We start from the raw sequence: 27,752 nt of genomic DNA on the forward strand, positions 1-27,752 counted from the left end.
GCTCCTGAATGTGAATTATAACTTACTAGTTATTTTAACTAGAAAGCTTGACTATATTGAAAGGATCATTCCCTCGTTAAAATTACGAATAATTAACGAGTTTAAATACATCAAAGAGATGACAAGCTAACGATAAGCAATCTTGAGATATCTTGAGATGATTTCGGGGTTTTAGTGTTCCCGCGGCCCGGTCCTCAACCAGGCCTCCACCCCCAGGAAGCAGCCCGTGACAGCTGACTAACACCCAGGTACCTATTTTACTGCTAGGTAACAGGGGCATAGAGTGAAAGAAACTCTGCCCATTGTTTCTCCCCGGCGCCCGGGATCGAACCCGGGACCACAGGATCACAAATCCAGTGCGCTGTCCGCTCGGCCGACCGGTTCCCTCAAAGTCGAGAACAAAAATACACTCTGTATGCTATGTATGTTGGATGTATACATGAATACATCCTGTTTTATGTATATAAATGCGTTTATGATTGATAGTCGGCGTTGTATGAATGTTTATGCTGTATGTATCATTTAGGGGGCCAGATTCACGAGGCAGTTATACAAGCACTTACGAACCTGGGGGCAGATTCACGAAGCAGTTACGCAAGCACTTACGAACCTGGGGGCAGATTCACGAAGCAGTTACACAAGCACTTACAGACCTGTCAATCTGTTCTCAATCTTTGGCGGCTTTGTTTACAATTATTAAACAGTTAATGAGCTCCGAAGCACCAGGAGGCTGTTTATAACAATAACAACAGTTGATTGGCAAGTTTTCACGCTTGTAAACTGTTTAATAAATGTAACCAAAGCCGTCAAAGATTGAGGAAAGATGTACACGTTCGTAAGTACTTGCGTAACTGCTTCGTGAATCTAGCCCCAGGTTCGTAAATGCTTGCGTAACTGCTTCGTGAATCTGGCCCCTATTGCTAAGCCAATAAAGTGCCTGCAGTACTTAAGTATATACTCGGGGTGTTAAGTAGGCTACTTACTACTACTTATAGCTACTTAGGACTACTTATGAGGAATATTAAGACTAAACCTACTTATATTAATTATGTTAGTATCTTTATTAATGATAATACTACTTTGCTACTACGACTACAGCTGATATTCTTACTACTACTACAACTACAGTCAATACTCTAATACATCCATTGATGTATTAATATCATAAATACAGTAACCACTAATAACAACGTCACTGCTGTACCTCCCCTGTCTAATTACCTCTTTAAGTAACTATGATAAACGCTAATTGCTACAATTTATACAACCTACAACTACAGTTATTATTGCTGTCATAACTACTTTGTTGTACTCGTGTTATTACGGCAATTAGTGTCAACTACTGATTTTTTATAATTAGGTCATTACAAACTTGTTTTGCAGCTGGCAAATCAAGTCAGCTATAGGCAGTGAAGTCTGTCAGGATTGAAGTCAGTCAAGAGAGAAGTCAACAGTGAGTTCAACGGTGAAGTCAACAGTGAGTTCAACGGTGAAGTCAACAGTGAAGTCATCAGTGAAGTCATCAGTGAAGTCAATGAGCAAGGATGTCAGACGGTAGAAGCCACTCTCCAGTCAGAAGTATAATTAGCAGTGATGTCACCGGCAATGACGTCAATCCCAATTCAAACGAGCCATCAGCAAGGTGTGCAGAACAGGCAGGCCAATTAACAACCTTTGTGGTAATTATCATCGTGTCACATAGGCACCAGGAGAACACATGAACAAGAGAACACATGAACAAGAGAACACATGGGCAACAGAACACATAGGGCAACAGAACACATAGGGCAACAAGAGAACAAAGAACAACAAGGGCAGACACAGATAGCAAGAGAACACAAGGGATAGCAAGAACAGCTTCAGGCAGATAGCAAGAAGAACACATTGAAGAACACAGTCTAGGAGGAGGAATCTAAACCCACTATTCGTGAACACAATTCTATTTCCATAGCGAAACATTTTGTTCATGCTAGTTAAGAACAATGGAACTGATACCATGATGGAGTTGGCAAAATTTTGGGCCCCGTTTTTTTAAATAAATGTTATATATCCAATTGTACTTTCAAACTTGCAGTTCCAAAGAGTCCAAAATTCTCAGTTTTACAATCATCTTGCATTAAAAAAATGTCTTTTTTTTCCCTACCAATCTTCAAAATATAAATTGTGTGATTGTTGCATAAAAGTTCAGTATTCAGAGTTTGCAATATACATGTTCAATATACATCCTGGTGTATATTTTATGCCTTTGACGTTAAATATACAACGAGTTAACGTCAGATATCGTAAGACTTCTCATTAGGGTACGTTAGTCGTAACGCTGCCAGGATTTTTGGCCCCATCTCTGCTGGATTGTATTTACTACATTTAGGATGTAGTTACTACATCCTAAATGGTAACATCAAACTACATTACTCAGGCAACAATTGATGTATATTTTAAGTATAAACATCTTATTTCTCCCATAATAAGAAATGTTTATATATTTCACCAATACGTGTTCAATTTTTTCTAATATATATTATGATAGATTGACTTCATTATAGATTTGTTTTTGTATATAAGTGTTCTGTATACGAAAGGAATATATTGAAACTTTAGTCCTTAATTTTGTACAATAAGATGGATGTGAATTTCAAGATGGTAAGGCTTGGTTTAAGAAGGAAATGCTATGGTTTAAAATGATTTACGGGTTACTAAACATTCATGTATATAATGTATAATAGATTTTATCGACCCAATTGTATATACTTTTATCGAAACATTATGATACATTTTTGATATGAAATATATTTGTACAAGTTGATAATAAAATTTTCAGAAATATTTGAATTTTTCATTAGCCATATTAAGAATATTCATTCATTACCTTCATTCATAGTAATTTGTCAAAATTACTATGAGTAATGAATGTCAGAGTAATTGGTCAAAATTACTATGAATGAGTAATGAATGTCAGAGTAATTGGTCAAAATTACTATGAATGAGTAATGAATGTCAGAGTAATTGGTCAAAATTACTATGAATGAGTAATGAATGTCAGAATAATTGGTCAAAATTACTATGAATGAGTAATGAATGTCAGAATAATTGGTCAAAATTACTATGAATGAGTAATGAATGTCAGAGTAATTTGTCAAAATTCAATTTGAAAATTTTAGACATGAACAAAGGAACGAGGCGGGACCAAAGAGACAAAGCTCAACCCCCACAAGCACAACTAGGTGAGTAAACTAGGTGAGTAAACTAGGTGAGTACAGGTAATAGGTAATAGCCCCTCCCACTTACCCACTGTGACCTCTGCTTTACTGTCAATAAATTTTGGTTAGTTAACTACTCAGTTAACTAACCAAACTCAGTAACTCAGTTAACTACTCTCTCGGGAACAACTGAATCGACGCACCCGAAACGACTCGTGGAAATTCAGAGCAACGGACTACTTCGCTATAAGCCACTTGTCCAACCACCTGGGCTGGACGGTAGAGCGACGGTCTGGCTTCATGCAGGTCGGCGTTCAATTCCCAACCATCCAAGAAGTTGGGCACCATTCCTTTCCCCCCGTCCCATCCCAAATCCTTTTCCTGACCCCTTCCCAGTGCTATATAGTCGTGATGGCTTGGTGCTTCCCCCTGATAATTCCTTCCTTCAACCCCCCCCCCCCCCCCCTCCACCAGGAATCCTCACCTCTACACCGGTTGATTGACAGTTGAGAGGCGGGTCCAAAGAGCCGAAGCTCAACAAGCACAAATAGGTGACTATCATCTTCACAAAATAATAATGATTATAATACGAGTGGCTACAGATAAGAACAAGACACAAGGTTATCACAACGACATCAAAGATACTTCCTCAGAGGTTGAGATGTAAATACGTGGAAAAGTCTTCGAGGAGACCAAGTTCAAGATAATATAAGAGAGGCCCCCCTTCAATATATCAAGCTGGGTCTATTCCCGTTTTCTTTACTAATTATTTAATTCCACCCTCAATACTTGCTGAAATATGCTATATATCACTCATTCTCATTTCCTAACAATTTATTTAGTGTCTCTAGAAACGTTGCAACAGGTACATCCACTACGGGTTCACCATAGCCCGTGCTACTTGCCCCGCTCCTGTGCCAGGTAAGTCCACTACAGGCTCACCATAGCCCGTGCTACTTGCCCCGCTCCTGTGCCAGGTAAGTCCACTACGGGCTCACCATAGCCCGTGCTACTTGCCCCGCTCCTGTGCCAGGTAAGTCCACTACGGGCTCACCATAGCCCGTGCTACTTGCCCCGCTCCTGTGCCAGGTAAGTCCACTACGGGCTCACCATAGCCCGTGCTACTTGCCCCGCTCCTGTGCCAAGTAAGTCCACTACGGGCTCACCATAGCCCGTGCTACTTGCCCCGCTCCTGTGCCAGGTAAGTCCACTACGGGCTCACCATAGCCCGTGCTACTTGCCCCGCTCCTGTGCCAGGTAAGTCCACTACGGGCTCACCATAGCCCGTGCTACTTGCCCCGCTCCTGTGCCAGGTAAGTCCACTACGGGCTCACCATACCCCGTGCTACTTGCCCCGATCCTGTGCCAGGTAAGTCCACTACGGACTCACCATAGCCCGTGCTACTTGCCCCGCTCCTGTGCCAAGTAAGTCCACTACGGGCTCACCATAGCCCGTGCTACTTGCCCCGCTCCTGTGCCAGGTAAGTCCACTACGGGCTCACCATACCCCGTGCTACTTGCCCCGATCCTGTGCCAGGTAAGTCCACTACGGACTCACCATAGCCCGTGCTACTTGCTCCGACCCGGTAAACATCAGAGTACACATAAACAGGAGAGTTTTACAGGAACTGGAACTGAAAGGACAACTCACCAAGTACACACCCATCAAACACTATGACACCTTAACCCTTCATGCCAAAAAACTTGTCTGTACGTTCGCGTACAACCGTCAAATAACAAAAAAATAAAAGCAAACAGCAGAGCGCACAGACACTCAAGGGAGAAGCAAGACAAGTAACCAAACAAGCAAGAAAGCTTTCAAGGAATCATATGACAGGGAAAACAGAGTGCTTACAGAGCTACACCCGTCCCCAAGGGGTCAGTCTGGAACTGTTTCTCTCTTCCAACTCTCAAAACTTTCTCCATTTGCAAAGCTCAAAGACGACCTGAAATTACCCAAAATAAAATGTGAATTGTCCTTCCCAGGATAACCAGAAGTAACCTAACCTAACCTAACCTAACCTAACCTAACCTTCCCAGGATAACCAGAAGTAACCTAACCTAACCTAACCTAACCTAACCTAACCTTCCCAGGATAACCAGAAGTAACCTAACCTAACCTAACCTAACCTTCCCAGGATAACCAGAAGTAACCTAACCTAACCTAACCTAACCTTCCCAGGATAACCAGAAGTAACCTAACCTAACCTAACCTAACCTAACCTAACCTAACCAGAAGTAACCTAATCTCTCTACCCATTTTTCTGGATTATTTCACTGATTTTTAGTCTGTGTGTGTGTGTTGAAAAGCAGTTAATTGTTGTAATATATATTGCAAATTCATCCTCTTACAACGACATACTGTGTGTGTTCCTACTTTATCTCTCTCTCTCTCTCTCTATCTCTCTCGCTCTCTCAGATACATTCCCTCCGAAGGGCAGATATAAATGGCACCAATTCTCGGTACAAGACAACTCATGTTAGCCCTTAGGCTCCCAGCTCGTACCTAAATAACAGTACATTGGAAGGTAACAGTACAGAACATGATCCATTCCAGTTCACTGGGAGATCAGGAGACTTCGTCTTCATAAGCAACAGTACCGGGTTGAGGTTCGTACCTGTTCAGGTTCAGCCTCGGATCAGGTCCAGCCCCGGTTCAGGTCCAGCCCCGGTTCAGGTCCAGCCCCGGTTCAGGTCCAGCCCCGGTTCAGGTCCAGCCCCGGTTCAGGTCCAGCCCCGGTTCAGGTCCAGCCCCGGTTCACTGGAGGGCGAGATGCCTCAGTTTCCCTCGTCACAGTGTTTTGATAGATAACAAAAGACTAGTGCTGTGGAGGGAAACTGAGGGAAGGTGAGGGGGAGGTGAGGTAACGGTAGGAGACGAGGGGAGAGGAAGAGAAAGAGAGAGAGAGAGAGAGAGAGAGAGAGAGAGAGAGAGAGAGAGAGAGAGAGAGAGAGAGAGAGAGAGAGAGAGACACACACATAAGCACCAACATCTCAAATATTGTCTAGGACATTGACACAACTATTGACACTCTTGCTAGGAAGTGAAATCGTTATCCTGGTGAACATAAGAAAGAACATACACACAAAAATCCCAATAATATATATCAAATGAACAAATCGACAAGGAACATCCCGTACGTAGGTTCGAACCCTCATCACGGCCCTAGTGGATTTGTTGAGCATCTTTTAAAGATTTTGCTGATATGTTACATTTATACCCAAGCTTGAGCTGTATTATCTGATTTAGTTCTGGGCTTAAATTTGCAATATTTAAGCATTTTGTTTTAGGGTATTTATGGGATTAATGCTTCTCTCTTCCTCTTTTTATCTCCTACTCTCTCTCTCAATCTCTCTCTCTCAATCTCTCTCTCTCTCAATCTCTCTCTCTCTCAATCTCTCTCTCTCTCAATCTCTCTCTCTCTCAATCTCTCTCTCTCTCAATCTCTCTCTCTCTCAATCTCTCTCTCTCTCAATCTCTCTCTCTCTCTCTCTCTCTCTCTGTCTCCCTCTCTCTCTCAAGAGATTATGAAAACAACATAGCTCCCAACACCAAAGAAAAACCCAAGCTTCAGCACAGTAACGAGAACGATGGCCGAGAATAAGAAGATAATCCTACTGAGTAAGAGAAAAGAAGGATTCGTGGAAACTGATAAGACGAGATAAGAGATAAATGAAAAATAACAGAAAAGCTTCACAATGGAACCTGGTTTTCTTAGTGATTTGTTGACGTGGAAATGATTAATGATACAGACAGAAGAAATGAATTAGAGGAACTATATATACTGTAGACTATACAGAATTATATATCACCGTGGACTATATATGCCTGTTAACTTCTACGTGAAGGGGAGGGAGGAATTTACCAGGGGGAAAGCGCCAAGCCATTACGACTATATAGCACTGGAAAGGGGTCAGGATAAGGATCTGGGATGGTTCGGGGGGAAAGGAATGGTGCCCCAACCAGTTGTGGCCGGTCGGGGGATTGAACGCCGACCTGCATGAGATATACAATACAAAACGAATTTGGAGAAAGCTCAGAGGAATGCCACCTGACTAGTCCCAGATAGAAGAGATAGGAGTTACAAGTAGAAATCCATGGAATTAAACCTCACATAACTGGAAAACAGAAAGTTTTCTGTTTTCTGGAGACATAATTAAAAATTTTCAGGCAAATTAAAAAAAAAAAACAGATGGAAACATTGCACACACACACTCATGATACAGTGTTCATGAACATTCATTGTTCATCATTGTTCATTCATCATTGTTCATCTTGAACACTCATTATACATGAACAAGGGAATTCAGGTGGAAACTAAAAGCTCAAATGACCCAAAATCACATTATAAATATGTTCAATAACTCACAATAACGAATCTAAAAACAGGAAACCCCCACCAAACACTTGAGATAAAATGAAAGCTTATTGGAGGATCGCAGCCGGAACCAAAGAACTTAATCCCAACCCCCTAAAGCACAAACAGGCAAGAACAAATACATGAATAAACACATTAACTCCCCTAAAAAAAACAGAATAAAACAAAAACAACAAATAAATGAAGACACGAAGTGGCCAGTGTGTTTGTTTTCCTTCCACTTGAAGTTTCAATAAGAAACTGGAAAACAAGAAAAAAGCCTCTTTGTCTTCCACTAAACGTTTTCGGATTCTCTGGAGTCCCCCCCCCCCCCAAGAAAAAGGCACTTTATTTGCTAAGGCTTTGCCCACCTGGCAAGGGTCTCTATGTGGTTAGAGACAGTTTAGGGGAAGGAATGAGATGAGATGCCCCCAGAGATGCAGCATCAACTGCATGCATGAGTGAGTGAGTGGATATTGAGTGTATTGGTGAGTGCAATCGCGTGTGTCTTAAAGGGGTGGTTGAGTGCGTATTGGTGGGATGGTGGTGGGGGTGTATATAGGTTGATATTAGTGGGTGTTAGTGGGTCTGTTATGGTAGATGGGTTGAAGTGTATTTAAGTTTAAGTGTATTGGTGGGTATTGAGTTGTGGAAGGTGGAACTTGACGGGTATTTGTAGATGTTGAGGTGAAAGAATACCCGCGTATTTACAGGTGTTGGTAAGTGAATACGCGCGTATTTACAGGTGTTCGTAAGTGAATACGCGCGCATTTACAGGTGTTGGTATGTAAATACGCGCGTATTTACAGGTGTTGGTAAGTGAATACGCGCGTATTTACTCTCTTGGAATGTTAATTGATGTATTTCTACGAATATTCTGGAGTTAATTGATGTATTTCTACGAATACCCTGGTGTTCTTTTTTTCACAAAATAACTGTAGAATTGTTAAGCAGGAATGGCCTGCCCTGAAGCCCTGTTGATGCTTGTTAACAAGGTAGGCTCCCCCCTCTCTGGGGGTCTAGATGATTTACTGTTTTCTTGTTCTCTTCAACGGTTAAACACACAAAAGTTCACTACGGGCTCACCATAGCCCGTGCTACTTTGAACTTTTTGTTCCAGGTAGCGAATCTTTAACAACATCTTCATGGAATAATTGTGAGTGACGTCTGTCTGTTGTTTAGGAGAGTTCGTTTCTGTCTTCTTCAATGAGCATATGAGCCAAATTGGTGATATTTTTGTCCCCTTCAATGAGCATATGAGCCACATTGGTGCTGTTTTTGTCCCTTTCAATGAGCATATGAGCCACATTGGTGGTGTTTTTGTCCCTTTCAGTGAGCATATGATCCACATTGGTGCTGTTTTTGTCCCCTTCAATGAGCATATGATCCACACTGGTGGTGTTTTTGTCCCCTTCAATGAGCATATGATCCACACTGGTGGTGTTTTTGTCCCCTTCAATGAGCATATGATCCACACTAGTGGTGTTTTTGTCCCCTTCAATGAGCATATGATCCACACTGGTGGTGTTTTTGTCCCCTTCAATGAGCATATGATCCACACTAGTGGTGTTTTTGTCCCCTTCAATGAGCATATGATCCACACTGGTGGTGTTTTTGTCCCCTTCAATGAACATATGATCCACACTAGTGGTGTTTTTGTCCCCTTCAATGAACATATGATCCACACTAGTGGTGTTTTTGTCCCCTTCAATAAGCATATGATCCACACTAGTGGTGTTTTTGTCCCCTTCAATGAGCATATCAGCCACATTGGTGGTGTATTTGTTCCATTTCAATGAGCATAAGAGCCACATTGGTGGTGTATTTGTTCCATTTCAATGAGCATATGATCCACACTGGTGGTGTATTTGTTCCATTTCAATGAGCATATGATCCACACTGGTGGTGTTTCCTTTTCATTAGGACTTTTCCTTTGATAATTGAAGTGTTGTATATTACTGTAAGTGGAATATACTGAGTATATAGGAAGATTTTCTTTATCGTCCAGGAAAAACATTTTGAGGCTGCAATGTTTTTTTTTTTTTGGTGTCATGTAAGTTCTGTAATTGCATCCTCACTTCCTCTGCTGTACCATATTAATACAGTGTTGCAGTCTTTATTTTATTTTGAGATACATTCTATTCAAATTTGAAAACAAGTTTTGAAATTTTCTGGAGTTTTTCTGTTTAAGAGTTTGCAATTATCGTAATATAGTTGTCATGCTGTTTCTCTGTCACTTACAGTCAATTACTTAGGAAGCCGGTCGGCCGAGCGGACAGCACGCTGGACTTGTCATCCTGTGGTCCTGGGTTCAATCCTAGGCGCCGGCGAGAAACAATGGGCAGAGTTTCTTTCCCCCTATGCCCCTGTTACCTAGCAGTAAAATAGGTACCTGGGTGTTAGCCAGCTGTCACGGGCTGCTTCCTGGGGGTTGAGGCCTGGTCGAGGACCGGGCCGCGGGGACACTAAAGCCCCGAAATCATCTCAAGATAACCTCAAGATACTTATTTAATGTTTCTCTAAAACACTCATATTTCTCATGTGTTACATTAATCACAATAACGTGATGCATCAATGAGCAAATCCACAAGGGTCGTGACGAGGATTCGAACCTACGTCTGAGATCATCCCAGAACGTAGCTAAGTCGATAAAGGCAGCGTCTGGGATGCTCTCGGACGTAAGTTCGAATCCTCGTCACGGCCCTTGTGGATTTGTTCTCATATGTCACTCAATACTGAGTCTTTGTAATGTTTTCTTCACATAACTTCTTAATATTGTATTAATATTATCTAAAGGTGTAGATAAGCCCTGATTACTTATAGAATGAGAAACAGCTCACTCCTCTCAGCCATTAATGCTCTCTCAGACACATCCCTTTAAGTACCTCTTTAAGTACCTCTTTAAGTACCCCCTTGAACGTCAACACTCAGCTAATGGAACCCATTTTCTCAGGTGTATTGATCTTCTAAAAAAAAATTATTTTTTTACAAATCATCATTTTTATTTGATAGAACTTTAATTAATTTCCCTATTGATGAGGATGTTTTAAATTCAGCTCCGCGGGGACAAAATTTCAATGTAACACTATGTATTATTTCCATGTAATTTCTATGTAACACATTCATCAATTATCAGCTCAACACATCAATGTAAACACTGATGTGTTGATTGTTACAGTGAACCTTTAAATGTTCCTATTAACAGTTAACGTTGTTTCAGATTTAGCTACTCAGAACGAAGTGTCCATGTAGCACGGGCTATGGTGAGCCCGTAAAGACATTTAACGTGTTTGTATGCACATATATATATATATACACACCTGACTACACAAAAGTTGTGTGATATTGCGTAATTTCTAATCTGTTGAGGGAGTTGCATTTCTCAGCTTCCCTGCCTTTTGCACTGTCAATCATGTCAAATATAAAATTCTTTTGCAACCAAATCTCTGTGTTTCAATTTGTATGATGTAATGCATACGCACACACACACACACACACACACACACACACACACACACACACACACACACACACACACACACACACACACGCCCGTACCTTGTCAAGCACAAGACGAAGCTGGAAAAAGTCCAAAGGTATGTTACTAGACTAGTCCCAGAGCTAAGAGGCATGAGTTATGAGGAAAGGCTGCGGGAAATGCACCTTACGACACTGGAAGACAGAAGAGTAAGGGGGCACATGATCACAACCTACAAAATCCTCAGGGGAATCGACCGGGTAAACAAGGATGAACTATTCAACACTGGAGGGACGCGAACAAGGGGACACAGGTGGAAGCTTAGTACCCAAATGAGCCACAGAGACATTAGAAAGAACTTTTTCAGTGTCATTAGTAAATGGAATGCATTAGGAAGTGATGTGGTGGAGGCTGACTCCATACACAGTTTCAAATGTAGATATGATAGAGCCCAGTAGGCTCAGGAACCTGTACACAAGTTGATTGACAGTTGAGAGGCGGGATCACAGTTCTACATCAGGTTCGACTCTCCAACAGATGGTGTCAAACCGGAGGAGACAAGGCTTTTCCCCTAATCATGTCGGTGAAGGATTATGACCGTCCGGTTAGCTATGGCGAGCGGAAAGGTGTACTAAGAATTCTGATGAATGACATCTGTCAACTGAGTGAAAACTGACGGATTAACAGACAGGTGACGAGTAAGGTGAGTAGTGACGGGTCAAATATCAGGCAAAGGTCAAAGAAAAATAAAAAATATATCACGATTGTATTCCTAATACACACTGTATTGGACCCCTGGGGCCAGATTCACGAAGCAGTTACGCAAGCACTTACGAACGTGTACATCTTTCCTCAACCTTTGACGGCTTTGGTTACATTTATTAAACAGTTTACAGGCATGAAAACTTGCCAATCAACTGTTGTTATTGTTATAAACAGCCTCCTGGTGTTTCGGAGCTCATTAACTGTTTAATAATTGTAAACAAAGCCGCCAAAGACTGAGAAAGATGTGCAGGTTCGTAAGTGCTTGCGTAAGGGTTTTCGTGAATCTGGCCCCAGACTTGCATTATCTTAAGTCCTACTCCTTTTCCACCTCTTCCATGTCTTAAGTCCCCCTGCTCTTCCCCTTACCGATAAGGGGAAGCCTGTCAGGGGAACCTGAGGAAAATACTGCGACCTCTCAACAAGTCGAAGCACTTAATGTGATTTACAAGTTAAATAACACTTTATCTTAGCTTTCAAGTCCGGTTTAAGGCTCTCGTCACGAAACCAAATCTTGTGACGTAACTGGTTTGGGACGTCACTAAAAAAAAAAAAAAAAAATAAGCTGTGGAGGCGAAGCTTCATCTTCTTGTTGTTGTTTAAGATTTAGGTCCTCGGGACTAAAGTTTCCTATGTAGCACGGCCTATGGCGATCCCGTAAGAGGAGAAGTCATTATAATATATATTTATAAGGGGAAGAGGGTTCTCTTTCTCCATAACCCCCCCTCCCTTCCCCCACCACCATAACAAATCACATGAGGGAGGGGAAATTACTCCCCCCCCCTAAAAAAAACATCAGAGGGGTGCTCACTTCCCCCCCCACCCCCCCCCCCACCGCCCAACTACTTCCGACCCTCAACACCAATTCTTGAGAGTCCTCATTCTTTGCGCTAATTCTTGAGAAAGTAAACTTGAAACGGCCATTAACCTGTCAGTTCTGGAACTACAGTTTTGTTCCAGATTCCAGACTCGGCTTCACCTTAACGAGGCTGCATGTGGGGTCTCTCAGACCATCGACCAATCAGGAAGAAAAAAACAGTAGTCAAGCCCAGACAATCACACACAATTGAGGCGGGACCAAAGAGCCAAAGCTCAACCCTCGCAAGCACAACTAGGTGAGTGATGCAACCTGGCTTGCAATTCCCATTTACTTAGCAATATAGAATGTATCTAGACAAACTTCTAAAGCATTCTTAAAATCATCTTGAAGGTGGGTGGTAACCTATATCCTTGGCAATGCTAGGGAGTCGGTCGGCCGAGCGGACAGCACGCTGGACTTGTGATCCTGTGGTCCTGGGTTCGATCCCAGGCGCCGGCGAGAAACAATGGGCAGAGTTTCTTTCACTCTATGCCCCTGTTACCAAGCAGTAAAATAGGTACCTGGGTGTTAGTCAGCTGTCACGGGCTGCTTCCTGGGGGTGGAGGCCTGGTCGAGGACCGGGCCGCGGGGACACTAAAGCCCCGAAATCATCTCAAGATAACCTGAAGATTGAGGTTAAATCACGGTCTTAAATCTCGTATCCCCTAAGGCTAAATTTGCAAGTTTAGGAGGATTTAAACCATATTATTTAGAATTTAGTAAATATTATGTTTTTTTTAGCAAGAAATTTGTATATTAATTAAATACGGTGTTTTAGCAGGTGTTTTTTCGCTAATTGTCATTTTTATTGGATTACTTTATGAAAACACCTGCTTGAGATTATAGAGTAAATTATATTTTTGTCACTCATTAATTGTTTTACTGCGTAATTATGTTATTTCTTGGTATAAGTATTGTTTAAAAGTATGAGGTTATATTTGTGTGTGTGTTGAGCTCTGGCTCTTTGGTCCCGCCTCTCAACCGTCAACAGGTGTACAGGTTCCTGAGCCTATTAGGTTCTATCATATCTACATTTGAAACTGTGTATGGAGTCAGCCTCCACCACATCACTTCCTAGTGCATTCCATTTATTAACTACTCTGACACTGACAAAAATTCTTTCTAACGTCTCTGTGGCTCATCTGGGTACTCAGTTTCCACCTGTGTCCCCTTGTTCGTGTCCCACCCGTGCTGAAGAGTTTGTCTTTGTCCACTCTGTCAATTCCCCTGAGAATTTTGTAGGTGGTTATCATGTCTCTCCTTACTCTTCTGTTTTCCAGGGATGTGAGGTTCAGCTCCTTTAGCCTTTCCTCGTAGCTCAATCCTGCCCAATCCCTATCCCTGTGTGCGCGCGTGTGTGCGTGTGCGTGCGTGCGTGTGTCTGGGTGTTGATTTGTATATTTGATGTGAAAAAGGAGTTTTAACTCTCGGAAGAACATTGGTTTCAATAGAGTGGACGCTTGAAATGGCATAGTTAGCAAATGTCAAACAGTTGTTAGTCTTGAGAAGTCATTAGTCCTCAAGTCAGCAGTAAGGAACTGTTAGGTACCATTTGCGGAGTAGACAACAATACAACCAGTTAGCATTGCTCTCACAATTAACAATCCAGTTAAGCAGTTAATTGCTTTTAATGAATTGGGAGCAGGTCACTGAAAATGCAATCCTGCTTAGATTGAAAGTAAGTTTTCTGCTAAATGTGTGACAATTTCATCTCTCTCTCTCTCACTCTCACTCTCTCTCACTCTCTCACTCTCTCTCTCACTCTCTCACTCTCTCACTCTCTCACTCTCTCACTCTCTCACTCTCTCACTCTCTCACTCTCTCACTCTCTCTCTCACTCTCTCACTCTCTCACTCTCTCACTCACTCACTCACTCTCTCACTCTCTCACTCTCTCACTCTCTCACTCACTCACTCACTCACTCAATCAACACCTAGCTCCCTAACATTCATTTATCATTATTTCAACCAGTTTACCAAGTCCTATTTGAAAATGGGCCTGCATTTTTATTTGAAACAAAAATTAATAGAATGTTTCATAACTCAAAATTTGATTAATATCACATAGCGGATCATGCCCTTGATTGACCTAGTCTTCCATTAACCAATCATTCGCATATCCCTGTATTGGGGCTTAAACCAGTCTATGCTGAAAAAGTTTACAAAGTGCATGTCATATTGTGTGAACATCAATGCCCTATAACACTGGGTATTTCTAGGCAAAATGCTGCACAATTTTAATGTTGGGTCCTGTGTAGTGTGTGTGTGTTGTGTTTGGGTCCTGTGTAGTGTGTGAGGGGGTGTTTGGGTCATGTGCAGTGTGTGGGTGTTGTGTTTGGGTCCTGTGTAGTGTGTGGGGGGTGTGTTTGGGTCCTGTGTAGTGTATGGGTGTTGTGTTGGGTCCTGTGGAGTGTGTGGGGGGTGTGTTTGGGTCCTGTGTAGTGTATGGGTGTTGTGTTGGGTCCTGTGTAGTGTGTGGGTGTTGTGTTGTGTTGGGTCCTGTGTAGTGTGTGGGGGTGTGTTTAGGTCCTGTGTAGTGTGTGGGGTGTGTGTAGGGTCCTGTGCAGTGTGTGGGTGTTGTGTTGGGTCCTGTGAAGTGTGTGGGTGTTTTGTAGGGTCCTTTAAAGTGTGTGGGTGTTGTGTAGGGTCCTGTGCAGTGTGTGGGTGTTGTGTTGGGTCCTGTGAAACGTGTGGGTGTTGTGTTGGGTCCTGTGTAGTGTGTGGGTGTTGTGTTGGGTCCTTTCAAGTGTGTGGGTGTTGTGTAGGGTCCTGTGAAGTGTGTGGGTGTTGTGCTGGGTCCTATGAAGTGTGTGGGTGTTGTGCTGGGTCCTATGAAGTGTGTGGGTGTTGTGTTTGGGTCCTGTGAAGTGTGTGGGTGTTGTGTTTGGGTCCTGTGCAGTGTGTGGGTGTTGTGTTTGGGTCCTGTGCAGTGTGTGGGTGTTGTGTTTGGGTCCTGTGCAGTGTGTGGGTGTTATGTAGGGTCCTGTGAAATGTTTGGGTGTTGTGCTGGGTCCTATGAAGTGTGTGGGTGTTGTGTTGGGTCCTGTGCAGTGTGTGGGTGTTGTGTTTGGGTCCTGTGAAATGTGTGGGTGTTGTGCTGGGTCCTTTGAAGTGTGTGGGTGTTGTGTTGGGTCCTGTGCAGGGTGTGGGCGTTGTGTTGGGGTCCTATGCAGTGTGTGGGGTGTGTGTTTGGGTCCTGTGAAGTGTGTGGGTGTTGTGTTTGGGTTCTGTGCAGTGTGTGGGTGTTGTGTTTGGGTCCTGTGCAGTGTGTGGGTGTTGTGTTTGGGTCCTGTGCAGTGTGTGGGCGTTGTGTTGGGGTCCTATGCAGTGTGTGGGGTGTGTGTTTGGGTCCTGTGAAGTTTCTGGGTGTAGTGTTGGGTCTGTTAGTTTAGTCTGATTTCCTCCAGTCCTGTGAATTCGTGTTAATTTCTCTGTCGTGTGAGCGAAGATTTTTGGGACCCGGTAATTACCGTAACCATTCATACCTTTTTTTTTTGGCCCCATAAAAGCATTTCAGCGGCGTGTTTGCGCGTAAGAACGAGCCCCGGCCGTACTATCTAGGACCATCGCAATAGAAGGTGTTTCCTATCAACAGCTCTCCTGAGGTCTCGACAAGGTAGTTTAAAGGAATGGTCCGAGGTCCTTGTAATTTAAGTGGCCGCTTAGCTGTGTGTGTGTGTGTACTCACCTAGTTGTGTCTGCAGGATCGAGCATTGACTCTTGGATCCCGCCTTTCGAGCATCGGTTGTTTACAGCAATGACTCCTGTCCTATTTCCCTATCATACCTGGTTTTAAAATTATGAATAGTATTTGCTTCCACAACCTGTTCCTGAAGTGCATTCCATTTCCCCACTACTCTCACGCTAAAAGAAAACTTCCTAACATCTCTGTGACTCATCTGAGTTTCAAGCTTCCATCCATGTCCTCTCGTTCTGTTACTATTCCGTGTGAACATTTCGTCTATGTCCACTCTGTCAATTCCTCTGAGTATCTTATACGTTCCTATCATGTCCCCCCTCTCCCTTCTTCTTTCTAGTGTCGTAAGGCACAAGGTAAGGTGTGTGTGTGTGTGTGTGTGTGTGTGTGTGTGTGTGTGTGTGTGTGTGTGTGTGTGTGTGTGTGTGTGTGTGTGTGTGTGTGTGTGTGTGTGTATACTCACCTATTTGTGCTTGCGGGGGTTGAGCTTTGGCTCTTTGGTCCCGCCTCTCAACCGTCAATCAACAGGTGTACAGATTCAGATGTACAGTGTGTGTGTGTGTGTGTGTGTGTGTGTGTGTGTGTGTGTGTGTGTGTGTGTGTGTGTGTGTGTGTGTGTGTGTGTGTGTGTGTACTCACCTAGTTGTACTCACCTAGTTGTGTTTGCGGGGGTTGAGCTCTGACTCTTTGGTCCCGCCTCTCAACCGTCAATCAACAGGTGTACAGATTCCTGAGCCTATCGGGCTCTGTCATATCTACACTTGAAACTGTGTATGGAGTGAGCCTCCACCACATCACTTCCTAATGCATTCCATTTGTCAACCACTCTGACACTAAAAAAGTTCTTTCTAATATCTCTGTGGCTCATTTGGGCACTCAGTTTCCACCTGTGTCCCCTTGTGCGTGTTCCCCTTGTGTTAAATAGACTGTCTTTATCTACCCTATCAATCCCCTTCAGAATCTTGAATGTGGTGATCATGTCCCCCCTAACTCTTCTGTCTTCCAGCGAAGTGAGGTTTAATTCCCGTAGTCTCTCCTCGTAGCTCATACCTCGCAGCTCGGGTACTAGTCTGGTGGCAAACCTTTGAACCTTTTCCAGTTTAGTCTTATCCTTGACTAGATATGGACTCCATGCTGGGGCTGCATACTCCAGGATTGGCCTGACATATGTGGTATACAAAGTTCTGAATGATTCTTTACACAAGTTTCTGAATGCCGTTCGTATGTTGGCCAGCCTGGCATATGCCGCTGATGTTATCCGCTTGATATGTGCTGCAGGAGACAGGTCTGGCGTGATATCAACCCCCAAGTCTTTTTCCTTCTCTGACTCCTGAAGAATTTCCTCTCCCAGATGATACCTTGTATCTGGCCTCCTGCTCCCTACACCTATCTTCATTACATTACATTTGGTTGGGTTAAACTCTAACAACCATTTGTTCGACCATTCCTTCAGCTTGTCTAGGTCTTCTTGAAGCCTCAAACAGTCCTCTTCTGTTTTAATCCTTCTCATAATTTTAGCATCGTCCGCAAACATTGAGAGAAATGAATCGATACCCTCCGGGAGATCATTTACATATATCAGAAACAAGATAGGACCGAGTACAGAGCCCTGTGGGACTCCACTGGTGACTTCACGCCAATCGGAGGTCTCACCCCTCACCGTAACTCTCTGCTTCCTATTGCTTAGATACTCCCTTATCCACTGGAGCACCTTACCAGCTACACCTGCCTGTCTCTCCAGCTTATGTACCAGCCTCTTATGCGGTACTGTGTCAAAGGCTTTCCGACAATCCAAGAAAATGCAGTCCGCCCAGCCCTCTGTGTGTGTGTGTGTGTGTGTGTGTGTGTGAGAGAGAGCAAGTTTGTGGTTGTTGATCTTTGAAACTTGTTTGGGAGTTTAAATCGACTCAGCGGGGCATAGGAGTCGGGGATGCAAACTAGGAAACTATGTTTGGTTTTTCATGTGGCGGAGGGGTTAGGTGGGTGAGTGGGCTTCGCAATGCGGTCAATACGATGCGTCTCGCGGCTTGCTAGAGTGAGGCGAGTTGAAGGAGGAGAAAATTGGGGGTTTATATCTCGTTTATTGCTGCGAAGATGCAGTTACAGCCCCCGCTCCTGTGGCAGGAAAGGCCACTATGGGATCACCATAGCCCGTGCTACTTGCTCCGCTCCTGTGGCAGGAAAGTCCACTATGGGATCACCATAGCCCGTGCTACTTGCCCCGCTCCTGTGCCAGGAAAGTCCACTATGGGATCACCATAGCCCGTGCTACTTGCCCCGCTCCTGTGGCAGGAAAGGCCACTATGGGATCACCATAGCCCGTGCTACTTGCCCCGCTCCTGTGCCAGGTAAGTCCACTACGGTCTCACCATAGCCCGTGCTACTTGCCCCGCTCCTGTGCCAGGTAAGTCCACTACGGGCTCACCATAGTCCGTGCTACTTGCTCCGCTCCTGTGCCAGGTAAGTCCACTACGGGCTCACCATAGCCCGTGCTACTTGCCCCGCTCCTGTGCCAGGTAAGTCCACTACGGGCTCACCATAGCCCGTGCTACTTGCCCCGCTCCTGTGCCAGGTAAGTCCACTACGGTTTCACCATAGCCCGTGCTACTTGCCCCGCTCCTGTGCCAGATATGTCCACTTCGGGATCACCATAGCCCGTGCTACTTGGGGCATTTTGTTCCCAGTCGCAGAAACTTAAACAGGAAAGATGACCAGATGTTGTGCAGCGAACACATATGATGTATATGTGTCCCAGACACATATACATATGTGTAAAGTTTCCCAAAAGTAAGTTAATGTTAAAGTTAACGTCTCGCCATCCTGTGGACGCAAAGTCCGGAGAGAGACGCAAATGACGTAGATTGCGTCTCACGATTTATGTCGTGAGTAGGGAGTATGGGTAGGGACCCATAGCCTCGGAGAAGAGAATACAGAGCACTCAGAGAAAAACTTGCCATTTAAATCTAAATACGTATGAGTGTTCATTCGCTTCGTCAACAGAGTATACACAGAACAGTATAATTATTGGCCTATATTAATGAAGTGGTCTGTATACATAACTGGCGTATATTACTGAACTGGTCTATATACATAACTGGCCTATATTACTGAACTGGTCTATATATTTACTGGCGTATATTAATGAAAAGTTTTCAACCTGCAGTTCTCATTTAACTTAATCCATTCTAAGTGAACTCTTTTTCTTTGACTTAACTAAAAGTGAGTGTAATTATGTTTATAAGTGTGTGTAAGCGTTAAAGTTCCCCAATCTGCATGTTATATATTTAAACGCTTTTAGCTACAGAGACTAATTTTAAAAGCCCAAATGGTTCTACCTTCCAGCATCTCCCGTTAAGGAATTTATATATTATTCTCCATTGGTTAATTTGTTTCCAATTTTATGGGGACAAAATAGGTAATTAATAGCTTGTAATGAGGCCCTGAAGGTCGAACTACTAACCTTTCCAAGGATGCCAATTTACCCAACTCCCAGGTGCCTATATTCACTGGGTGAAGAGAGGCATTAGGTGAAAATCACCGTGCCCAACCACTTCTGTCCAGCCAGGGAATCGAACGAAGTAATCCCAGGTTGTGAGACGCGAACGAAGGCTACTGCACTACGGTTGCAACCCGTTCTCGCACTTGCCTTGGTCAATATTGGCTTATTTATTAAGTGCATATGTGACATACTAATTGATTGTGAATATTTTAGTTTACCTTGAAAAGCTTCATAGAAAACACCGACCTCACCTAACCTTCTTAGCATGTTAAGATAAGCATCTTATTGCTTCTTAATTACAATTATTAACCTATACCGTTGATGGGTTAAGTAATAATTGTAAATAAGAAGTAATAAGATGCTTAACATGCTACGAAGGTTAGGTAAGGTCGGTGTTTTCTATGAAGCTTTTCAAGGTAAACTAAAATATATCAATTAGTATGTCATATATGCACTTATTAAATAAGCCAATATTGACTATAAGCAAGTGCGAGAACGGGTTGCCTTACAAGACCCTTAAATGGAGCGCCACTCGCAGGAAAGTGGAGACATAGGGATTCGAACCCATATGTGTACCCTCGGCAATATTTGTTTACGTCAAGACAACTTTCAATTTCAATATTGCAATTCAATTTCAATTATAGCATCCCACCAAGTACACAACGTTCCTACAACATTCCAACCAGTTTTAACACTTAAGTTGTAACAACCAATATACCACGTTGAAACAACATTCTAATACATCATAAACAAGATGTAACAACTTTATTACAAGTTGTAACAAGCGGGAAATAGGGAGAGTCATGATGTGTGCTTGCAAGGTAACTGCGCCAAGATATGGTTATCTTGAGGTTATCTCGAGATGATTTCGGGCCTTTAGTGTCCCCGCGGCCCGGTCCTCGACCAGGCCTCCACCCCCCAGGAAGCAGACCGTGACAGCTGACTAACACCCAGGTACCTATTTTTACTGCTAGGTAACAGGGGCATAGGGTGAAAGAAACTCTGCCAATTGTTTCTCGCCGGCGCCTGGGATCGAACCCAGGACCACAGGATTACAAGTCCAGCGTGCTGTCCGCTCGGCCGACCGGCTCCCTGCTGCCTGCCTACAACTACGTACACTTTCCAACGCAATAAAGGAGAGGGGGAATAGGGGGAGACCGAGGGATTAACTGCCTATAATTAGGGAAGGAAAGGGCACTATCAGGGGGAAAGCACCAAGCCATTACGACTATATAGCACTGGGAAGGGGTCAGGATAAGGATTTGGGATGGGACGGAGGGAAAGGAATGGTGCCCCAACCACTTGTGGACGGTCGGGGATTGAACTTACGGGCTCACCATAGCCCGTGCTACATGGACACTTCGTCCTGAGTAGCTAAATCTGAAACAACAACAACAAGGGGATTGAACGCCGACCTGCATGAAGCGAGACAGTCGCTCTACCATCCACCCCCAAGTGGTTGCCCTAATTGGAGAGAAAATGGAATCCAGTACAAGACGATTTCGAGCGGTAACTCGCGTAATTTTCCGGTCGTCAGGCTCAACCAGTCGGTACAAACTTCTCTGTTTCAAGCGTTCCAGGTTCGATTTATGGCGGGAATAAGTAAGTATTTTGCTGATAAATCAAACAATGTAGCCAGAATCGTTCGACTTTATAGAGTCAGCTGGAGTTTAGTCGACCAAGTTGGCCAACTTGGTAAAGATTGCCAACTTAGAGTCTTAGAACTCTTAGACTTAGAGTTCTAAGACTCTGTCAAATCTGCCTAAGTTACACTAAATTTATACATATTTCGTGATAAAGTATCTTGCTTTTTATGAAACGAAAGCTTTTATTGTTTCTATATAATATTAATGACCAAACCACCCATTAGAATATGGGGAAACGACGACATTTCGGTTCGTGCTGGACCATTACCTAGGACTTGGACCATTATCTAGAACCTGGACCATTTTCTAGGACCTGGACCATTTTCTAGGACCTGGACCATTATCTAGGACCTGGACCATTTTCTAGGACCTGGACCATTATCTAGGACCTGGACCATTATCTAGAACCTGAACCATTATCTAGAACCTGGACCATTTTCTAGGACCTGGACCATTACCTAGGACCTGGACCATTTTCTAGGACCTGGACCATTTTCTAGGACCTGGACCATTTTCTAGGACCTGGACCATTATCTAGAACCTGAACCATTATCTAGAACCTGGACCATTTTCTAGGACCTGGACCATTACCTAGGACCTGGACCATTTTGTAGGACCTGGACCATTATCTAGGACCTGATCCATTTTCTAGGACCTGGACCATTTTCTAGGACCTGGACCATTATCTAGGACCTGATCCATTTTCTAGGACCTGATCCCTTTTCTAGGACCTGGACCATTTTCTAGGACTTGGACCATTTTCTAGGACCTGGACCATTTTCTAGGACCTGAACCATTATCTAGGACCTGGACCATTATCTAGGACCTGGACCATTATCTAGAACCTGAACCATTATCTAGAACCTGGACCATTTTCTAGGACCTGGACCATTTTCTAGGACCTGGACCATTACCTAGGACCTGGACCATTTTCTAGGACCTGGGCCATTTTCTAGGTCCTGGACCATTTTCTAGGACCTGGACCATTATCTAGGACCTGGACCATTTTCTAGGACCTGATCCATTTTATAGGACCTGGACCATTTTCTAGGACCTGGACCATTATCTAGGACCTGGACCATTTTCTACGACCTGGACCATTATCAAGGACCTGGGCCATTTTCTAGGACCTGGACCATTTTCTAGGACCTGGACCATTATCTAGGACCTGGGCCATTTTCTAGGACCTGGACCATTATTAGAATGGACCAAACCATTTTGATGAGTGGTCTGGTCATCATATCTTCACCCACGTTATTGTGATTCATCGTCTGCATAAAATATTAACAAAAGTGGTTATAAAGTTATAAAGTTTCAATGTTAAATTTGGTGAAATTAATTTCGACTCGGAATTAAAAGTTTGCATAGGTCTAACCGGTTTATTTGAGTGTGTAAATGATGATTAGTGACGTGATGAGTTTTGTTTTATTTTTTGTGTGTAGTGCCTCACTGATGTCGAGTCTCCTGCTATCGCTCGACATCAGCGAGGCACTACACATCAAAAAGTCAACACCAGCAATCAACAGCCAATGAATGCACAACTATATTCTACCCACTTCAAGACCCTGAACCAATATGGAAACAGCTAGAGAAACTATGGGCCAATAGGCCTTCTGCAGTTAATTCCATTCTTGGGTTCTCATACCCATTGTTTCGTGTTCTGTCTTCTGTTTCACCTCACCCAAAGCTTTTGTGCCATATCACCTCACCCAATGTATGAATGTATATTGTGTATAAACTAAGTCTTTGAAAATGTAATAGGGAATTACGAAACGCATTCAGGCGTCAGACCAGGAATAAAAAAGAATGAATTTTGGAGAGTTACTTTATCAATTACCCTCGACAGTGAAGAAGAACGTAAGAAATATTAAAAAGATTCGTGTTAGAATTGTTAATCTTACCTTTTCGGTCATATTCAACAACATATGTTTACAAGAAAGACTGCTACCAATAAAATAAATTATATATATATATATATATATATATATATATATATATATATATATATATATATATATATATTTATATATATATATATATATATATATATATATATATATATATATATAAACGGCTTAATCTACCTGGTAGATATTGTTATCTACCAGACCATAGGGCAACGTGGCCTGGTAGATAACAGCATAAGAGGTCCTAGATACTCGTTATAAATTTGTTTATTTGTAAAAAAAATTAGAAATACTACGAGAGAGAGAGAGAGAGAGAGAGAGAGAGAGAGAGAGAGAGAGAGAGAGAGAGAGAGAGAGAGAGAGAGAGAGAGAGAGAGAGAGAGAGAGAGAGACCCTCCCCCTAATCATCAACAACACAGCTATAGAATCTCCCGCACAAAACTCCAGACACATTACAGAACAAACCCTTGTCAGCAGGGGAGACAAAACTGCGAATCTAACCCAAGCTGCGCTAACGAGTTCCCAACTTAAGAAATAATCATTAAAATCTGGATTACATCCCTCCAATTAAACCTCCCTTCCACCCCCCCCCCTTAAGTGGGCTCTTGGCTGCCCTTGGCACTGCCCTCGCCCTTGGCACTGCCCTTGGCACTGCCTTCTCGCTTGGCACTGCCCTCTCGCTTGAGCAGTACAATACACCCAGCAAAACTGGCAATGAAAACAAATTGGATGTAAAAGCTCATTTAGAGTGAGTACACTGGTCACTGTAGCGAGGATGGTCGTTAGAGTGAGGAGACTAGGATGGTCACTGGTGCCAGAGTACTAGGATGATCGTTAGAGTGAAGACACTAGGATGACACTTGAGTGTGTCTGTGTCATCAAAGTGAATGTCTGTACAGGAAACATGAGAGACTTGAAGGTAGATCATGGACAAGGGAGATTCAGCTACTTAAATGGGCAAGGATACCCCAGATACTGATGGGTAAAGAACTCCAGTTACCTGAGTCAAAGAGCCCCAATTACCTGATGGGCAAGAACCTAGGATTACCTAATGGGACACAAACTCCAGTTACCTGATAGGCAAGAATCTACAGTTACCTAATGGGGACACAAACTCCAGTTACCTGATAGGCAAGAATCTACAGTTACCTAATGGGACACAAACTCCAGTTACCTGATAGGCAAGAATCAACAGTTACCTAATGGGACACAAACTCCAGTTACCTGATAGGCAAGAATCAACAGTTACCTAATGGAGACACAAACTCCAGTTACCTGATAGGCAAGAATCTACAGTTACCTGATAGGCAAGGACTTACAGTCACTTGATAGGCAAAGAATTCCAATCAGTTCACGCAGAGAAACGAGTTAATGGGCTCCTTTTTCTTCCTCATGGGCAAGTAACACCAAAAACCATTGAACAAATCCACAAGAGCAGTGACGAGGATTCGAACCTATGTGCCGAGTGCTCCCAGACGCACTCTAGTCAACTGTACCACAACATGGTCAAAGGAATTGCAACCTGTAGCACTAGTACACCCACTTCCTTAAACTGAGGAAGCCTCGAGATCCCCGTGGGTGCTGTAACGGTGACTACAGTGATGATAGTGTGTAGTGAAGATAGTTACAGGGGATGAGGATAGTTTTTTTTTTGTATTATTTTCTACCACAGACGTGGCCAGACATTTACAATGCTAACCAGCATATTTACATTTGCTTCTGTCCTCCATGGACAGGGTTAGAGATTTGTCAAACAGTTCAGGGATTCATTGAGCAATTAAGCACAGAAGGATGAGGATAGTGTGTAGTGACTATCTGGCCTCCTTCATCCTAACAATGCTAGTGTGCTCCATCTAGTTGAATATGTAAACAATATATGTGAAGGATGAAGTATGTTAGGTGGGCAGCGTTCACTATGTTTCTTCTAACACAGTGCACAGTTACAGCCACAACAGACCACTGGAACATTATCTAACACGATGCACAGTTACAGCCACAACAGACCACTGGAATATTATCTAACACAGTGCACAGTTACAGCCACAACAGACCACTGGAACATTATCTAACACGATGCACAGTTACAGCCACAACAGACCACTGGAATATTATCTAACACAGTGCACAGTTACAGCCACAACAGACCACTGGAGCATTATCTAACACAGTGCACAGTTACAGCCACAACAGACCACTGGAACATTATCTAACACAGTGCACAGTTACAAACCCATTAGGATTTCAACTTAGATTCAACAGAGCAGAAAAAGTTGTTAAACACATATGACAAAATCTTACTGAAGCGACCATACGAGTCATAAATACTCATACTCCGCCCAAGTAAAACAGAAACAAGCAACACTTAGTGGGCCAGCCAGAGGCTTAGGGCCCGCGCAGTGGGCCAGCCAGAGGCTTAGGGCCCGCCCAGTTGGCCAGCCAGAGGCTTAGGGCCCGCCCAGTGGGCCAGCCAGAGGCTTAGGGCTCGCCCAGTGGGCCAGCCAGAGGCTTAGGGCCCCGCCCAGTGGGCCAGCCAGAGGCTTAGGGCCCGCCCAGTGAGCCAGCCAGAGGCTTAGGGCCCGCCCAGTGGGCCAGCCAGAGGCTTAGGGCCCGCCCAGTGGGCCAGCCAGAGGCTTAGGGCCCGCCCAGTGAGCCAGCCAGAGGCTTAGGGCCCGCCCAGTGGGCCAGCCAGAGGCTTAGGGCCCGCCCAGTGGGCCAGCCAGAGGCTTAGGGCCCGCCCAGTGAGCCAGCCAGAGGCTTAGGGCCCGCCCAGTGGGCCAGCCAGAGGCTTAGGGCCCGCCCAGTGGGCCAGCCAGAGGCTTAGGGCTCGCCCAGTGGGCCAGCCAGAGGCTTAGGGCCCGCCCAGTGGGCCAGCCAGAGGCTTAGGGCCCGCCCAGTGGGCCAGCCAGAGGCTTAGGGCCCGCCCAGTGGGCCAGCCAGAGGCTTAGGGCTCGCCCAGTGGGCCAGCCAGAGGCTTAGGGCCCGCCCAGTGGGCCAGCCAGAGGCTTAGGGGCCCGCCCAGTGGGCCAGCCAGAGGCTTAGGGCCCGCCCAGTGGGCCAGCCAGAGGCTTAGGGCCCGCCCAGTGGGCCAGCCAGAGGCTTAGGGCCCGCCCAGTGGGCCAGCCAGATGCTTAGGGCCCGCCCAGTGGGCCAGCCAGAGGCTTAGGGCCCGCGCAGGAATATCCCTGAAAAAAAAAAAAAATGTTTCTGCATCCCTATCTTTAAGCACCTCACTCACACATTTTATATAAAGTATGCAAGTTAAGATTTCTAATATGAAGACTTTATAAATAACCTACCACAAAAATAAACTGTTTTGGACATGGGGAAAATACAGCTGTATGAAAGCTTGTATTTTATAATTTCTAAAACTAATAGGTTACTTTTGTGTCGTCATCCAATTTGCAATTCGACGAAGGTTTGTTCCCAATTCTTCCTATTAGGGTTACTACACGCCTTTCTACGTCCTGCCTTTCTTCAAGTTCAAGTATGTTTATTGAGACAAGAAATACATCTCAAAGGGATAGAGTAGCTTAGGCTATTTCTATCCAACCCGTTCTCGCAAATTTAATAAGTCAATATTGACTTATTAGTTGCGTGCATAGGTGACATACTAAACATAATAGTTTCCCTTGAAAAGCTTCATAGAAAACACCGACCTTACCTAACCTACTTAGTATGTTAAAATAAGCATCTTATAGCTTCGTAATTACAATTGTTACTTATCCTATTATAGGTATAGGTTAGGTAATAATTGTAATTACGAAGCAATAAGATGCTTATCTTAACATAAGTGTTTTCTATGAAGCTTTTCAAGGGAAACTATTATGTTAAGTATGTCACCTATGCACATATTTAATAAGTCAATATTGACTTATTAAATTTACGAGAACGGGTTGTTCTATCCTCCTACTCCTGCCTTTCTGACACCTTGATATAGAACTCTGTTATACACTGTTATCATCTCCTGCTTGTTCCCCCCTTCTATATATATTGGAACTACTTGTGTAACTCCTTCTCATGGCGCCCAGAGCGACATCTTGTCCGGTCCCTTGGAATTTGCTGAATCCAATTCCATAAAGTGCTTGCTTTCTTTGTTTCTGGTGAAATCAATGTCCTCCAATGGTATTTGATTCCACGACCCCCCTCTCTCAGTTCAAGCATTTTCTCTTTCGCTACAATGAAGACCTATTGGAGTCTTGGGTAAAGTTCTTCACACACTTCCTTATCGTTCTCAGAGTGAAAAATCTTTCCACCAATCCACAGGGTTTTTTTTTCTTCAGCAAATCTATCCAGAGTGAATGTCTTCACATCTATCCATAGAGTTATCACTTTTTAATGTGTGTTTTGGGT

The 27,752-nt window shown here is 43.8% G+C and overlaps 2 protein-coding genes across 2 annotated transcripts in view; one reads left to right on the plus strand and one right to left on the minus strand.

Moving 5' to 3' along the window:
* The window catches only part of LOC123747163 (uncharacterized), a 92,405-nt gene extending 89,650 nt beyond the window's left edge, over positions 1-2,755 (plus strand). The window contains exon 17 of the mRNA XM_069313996.1: positions 1,384-2,755. The gene's annotated coding sequence lies outside the window, so the exon portion shown is untranslated. The remainder of the gene's footprint in view (positions 1-1,383) is intronic.
* Positions 2,756-8,733: 5,978 nt separating this feature from the next.
* Positions 8,734-9,315, minus strand: LOC138357307 (Kruppel-like factor 18). The gene has a single exon (XM_069313997.1). The coding sequence runs from the start codon at positions 9,313-9,315 to the stop codon at positions 8,734-8,736; it is 582 nt and encodes a 193-aa protein (XP_069170098.1).
* Between the last annotated feature and the right edge of the window lie 18,437 nt (positions 9,316-27,752).

This window comes from Procambarus clarkii, chromosome 77, assembly GCF_040958095.1.
Source record: "Procambarus clarkii isolate CNS0578487 chromosome 77, FALCON_Pclarkii_2.0, whole genome shotgun sequence".
Classification (NCBI taxonomy): domain Eukaryota; kingdom Metazoa; phylum Arthropoda; class Malacostraca; order Decapoda; family Cambaridae; genus Procambarus; species Procambarus clarkii.

Bases quoted from the DNA above. Each gene is read 5' to 3' on its own strand.
- LOC138357307 (XM_069313997.1), bottom strand. From the start codon at position 9,315: ATGCTCATTGAAGGGGACAAAAACACCACTAGTGTGGATCATATGCTT.